This window comes from Priapulus caudatus, unplaced genomic scaffold (assembly GCF_000485595.1).
Source record: "Priapulus caudatus unplaced genomic scaffold, Priapulus_caudatus-5.0.1 Scaffold3743, whole genome shotgun sequence".
In the NCBI taxonomy this organism is placed as follows: domain Eukaryota; kingdom Metazoa; phylum Priapulida; class Priapulimorpha; order Priapulimorphida; family Priapulidae; genus Priapulus; species Priapulus caudatus.
The window spans coordinates 10,959-14,661 of record NW_014580804.1 but is presented as its reverse complement, the minus strand read 5'-3'; the positions used below and the strand labels follow the sequence as shown (position 1 = coordinate 14,661).

At 56.2% G+C, this 3,703-nt stretch overlaps 1 protein-coding gene across 1 annotated transcript; it reads left to right on the top strand.

Moving 5' to 3' along the window:
- Positions 1-365: 365 nt before the first annotated feature.
- LOC106819580 (putative ankyrin repeat protein RF_0381) lies at positions 366-3,306 on the top strand. The gene is made up of 3 exons (XM_014824192.1): positions 366-392; positions 1,071-2,021; positions 2,437-3,306. Exons 1-3 carry the CDS (start codon positions 366-368, stop codon positions 3,010-3,012), a joined length of 1,554 nt encoding a protein of 517 aa, XP_014679678.1. The 3' UTR covers positions 3,013-3,306.
- The last annotated feature ends 397 nt before the right edge of the window (positions 3,307-3,703 follow it).

Sequence of the window (3,703 nt, the reverse complement as noted above, 5' to 3'; positions counted from 1 at the left end):
CGGACCTCCGCTCGCGTTACCGTGGCGACGGAACGATGCTGCACGCAGCCGTGGCCGGCGGGAACGCGCGGGTCCTGTCACCGGCTTGCTCTGGCCAGCTGGACATCGTGCGCCTGCTACTGGAGGCCGGTGCCGACCCCAACGCCAGCAAGACGAATAGCGGGGAGACGCCGCTGATGTGGGCGGCGTGGGAGGGCGATGAGGCGGCGGTGCAGATGCTGCTCTCACACGGCGCCGACGCCAACGCCGCGAACTCGCACGGACAGACCTCCCTGTTCTACTCGGCTGGCGATGGCCGGCTGGACATCATGCGCCTGCTACTGGAGGCCGGCGCCGACCCCAACGTCACCGAGACGAAGACCAGGATGACACCGCTGATGAAGGCGGTGATGGTGGGCGCGGTGGCGGCGGCGCAGATGCTGCTCTCACACGGCGCCGACGCCAACGCCGCGAACTCGTACGGAGAGACCTCCCTGTACTGCGCGGCTTACTTTGGCCAGCTGGACATCATGCGCCTGCTACTGGAGGCCGGCGCAGACCCCAACGTCGCCGAGACGTATATCAGGGTGACGCCGCTGATGATGGCAGTGAGGGAGGGCGCGGAGGCGGCGGCGCAGATGCTGCTCTCACACGGCGCCGACGCCAACGCCGCGAACTCGTACGGAGAGCCCTCCCTGCACCACGCGGCTTGCTCTGGCCAGCTGGACATCGTGCGACTGCTACTGGAGGCCGGCGCCGACCCCAACGTCGCCGAGACGGATATCAGGGTGACGCCGCTGATGTGGGCGGCGTGGGAGGGCGCGGAGGCGGTGGTGCGGATGCTGCTCTCACACGGCGCCGACGCCAACGGCGCGAACTCGCACGGACAGACCTCCCTGTTCTACGCGGCTGTCGATGGCCGGCTGGACATCATGCGCCTGCTACTGGAGGCCGGCGCCGACCCCAACGTCACCGAGACGAATAGCCTGGAGACGTTGCTGGTGTGGGCGGCGTGGAAGAACGACGAGGCGATGGTGCAGATGCTGCTCTCACACGGCGCCGACGCCAACGCCGCGGACTCGCACGGACAGACCTCCCTGTACTGCGCGGCTTACTCTGGCCAGCTGGACCTCGTGCGCCTGCTACTGGAGGCCGGCGCCGACCCCAACGTCACCGAGACGGAGAACGGGAAGACGCCGCTGATGGAGGCGGCGTGGGAGGGCAAGGAGGCGGTGGTGCAGATGCTGCTCTCACACGGCGCCGACGCCAACGCCGCGAACTCGTACGGAGAGACCTCCCTGCACCACGCGGCTCGCTCTGGCCAGCTGGACATCGTGCGACTGCTACTGGAGGCCGGCGCAGACCCCAACGTCGCCGCGACGGATATCAGGGTGACGCCGCTGATGTGGGCGGCGTGGGAGGGCGCGGAGGCGGTGGTGCGGATGCTGCTCTCACACGGCGCCGACGCCAACGCCGCGAACTGTTGCGGACAGACCTCCCTGCGCCACGCGGCTCACTATGGCCAGCTGGACACCATGCTCCTGCTACTGGAGGCCGGTGCAGATCCCAACGTCGCCGAGACGGAGAACGGGAAGACGCCGCTGATGGAGGCGGCGCGGAAGGGCAAGGAGGCGGTGGTGCAGATGCTGCTCTCACACGGCGCCGACGCCAACGCCGCGGACTCGTACGGAGAGACCTCCCTGCACCACGCGGCTCACTATGGCCAGCTGCACATCATGCTCCTGCTACTGGAGGCCGGCGCAGATCCCAACGTCGCCGAGACACAGAGCGGGAAGACGCCGCTGATGAAGGTGATGAGGGAGTGCGAGGAGGCGGCAGTGCAGATGCTGCTATCACACGGCGCCAACGCCAACGCCGCGGACTCGCACGGAGAGACCTCCCTGCACCACGCAGCTTACCTTGGCCAGCTGGACATCGTGCGCCTGCTACTGGAGGCCGGCGCCGACCCCAACGTCGCCGAGACGGAAGAAAGGGGGAGTTTCACCGCGTTACACTACTCCTGTGATCAACTTCATACCGAGGTAAAACTACGGGCGTACGTTGCGAATGATTGAGACCGAATTTTAGCAATGTCCTAATGTATTTTCTTATAGATGGTAAAGGTAATCAGTAATAGTAATCGGTTAAGAGTTAATAATAAATATGTTAAATAGTTTCACCGCATTACACTACTCCTGCAATCTACTCGGGACCGAGGGAAAAATGTGGGCGTACGTTGTGAACGACGGAGACAATTTTAGCGATGTTCCAATGTATTTTTGTCTAGATAATAAAGGTAATCAGTAATAGTAATCGGTTAATAGTTAATAATTGAATAATAGTAATAGTTAGTAATCGGCAACAGTAATAAAAGTAGTATGCTCGAAGAAACTTGTTCTTTAAGGAATGAACCTAAAATCGGGTTGTTAATGATCCTCGTTTCTTTCGTTCACACAGATGATTACTCTTCTCTTGAAACACGGAGCTGACCCGAACCTCGTCGATTGTAACAAGAGGACGCCGCTCGCCATAATAGGCAGCCAGGCGGAGGTTAGAAGCATCAGAATGAATGAGCGAGGAGTAGAGGCGGCATCAGCTCTCCTACAGACGTGCGAGTCCGCCGGCGTACTTCTACAGGTTAACACGCGCGACAGCAAGGGCGACACCCCGCTGCACAGCTTCTGTAGGGTGATGCTTGCATGCAAAGGCGATGTTTACGAGCGAGGGAGGGAGGGGTGCGTGCAGATAGTGCACGCGCTGCTGTTCAACCACGGTGCACACGTCGACGTGGTAGACGCACAGGGACAGACGCCGTACGAACTCTGGCGCTGGATTTACCCGACGCGTTTCCGCGGCAACGTGGAGTCGAGCGACGAGATACATGGCAGAATGAGCGCGCAGTATCATTCGCTGAAGTGCCATTGCGCGCGCGTTATCGTCAGACACAGCGTTGCATACGAGAACAGGCTGCCTCCGAGTCTCATAGAATTTGTCAGGGCACACGTTAGACCAAGGCAACGTAGGCGACACTAAGCGTGTTAACTGAGGAAACCCATGTAGTATCGGAGATGCGATAACCCAGAAGATATTATTAATACTTGGTAGATCTATGTTCTAATTGTTGCACGTGTTGGCAGACGTTTCATTGCAATTTAAAATCTAGTATATGTAGTAACACTATTCAGTTTATATAGAAATGTGTAGATTATCGGTATGATGCCTTGGTGAATTGGCGCGATTTAATAACCACGAGTACAAATGTTAAAAGTTTGCAAATCATTTTGCTCTGTAAAAAAACTCTAAAGGCTTAGTTGGGTTCTGAATATTAAAAAATAAATAAAATAAAACATAACTATTTTACCATGAAATGTATGCAATTCGGAAAGTACTTATTACCACCAGAATCACATATTTGATGTGCTCCTGCTACCACACACCACCAACAAATATAATCATTAATGACCCACTGTTCAGACGATCCACTTGTCATAATGTACCCATTAATAGGGTATATATATATATATATATATATATATATATATATATATATACTATAGACTGTATATGCAGTCCAACCATAGACTGAAGGGACACTATACCCTAGACTTGGACTTAGACTTAGGGTAAGCCTGTTATGTTTGATGCTCAAACATGTGCATAGTCAACGCAGATATCATTTTTGAATAACCGGAATGCTCCCACACCATGCGTGCATACCACGCGA

Coding starts and splice junctions, on each gene's coding strand:
- LOC106819580 (XM_014824192.1), top strand. CDS start 366: ATGACACCGCTGATGAAGGCGGTGATG. Junction 393..1,070: donor CGCTGATGAAGGCGGTGATG/GTGGGCGCGGTG, acceptor TCGCACGGACAG/ACCTCCCTGTACTGCGCGGC. Junction 2,022..2,436: donor GTGATCAACTTCATACCGAG/GTAAAACTACGG, acceptor TCGTTCACACAG/ATGATTACTCTTCTCTTGAA.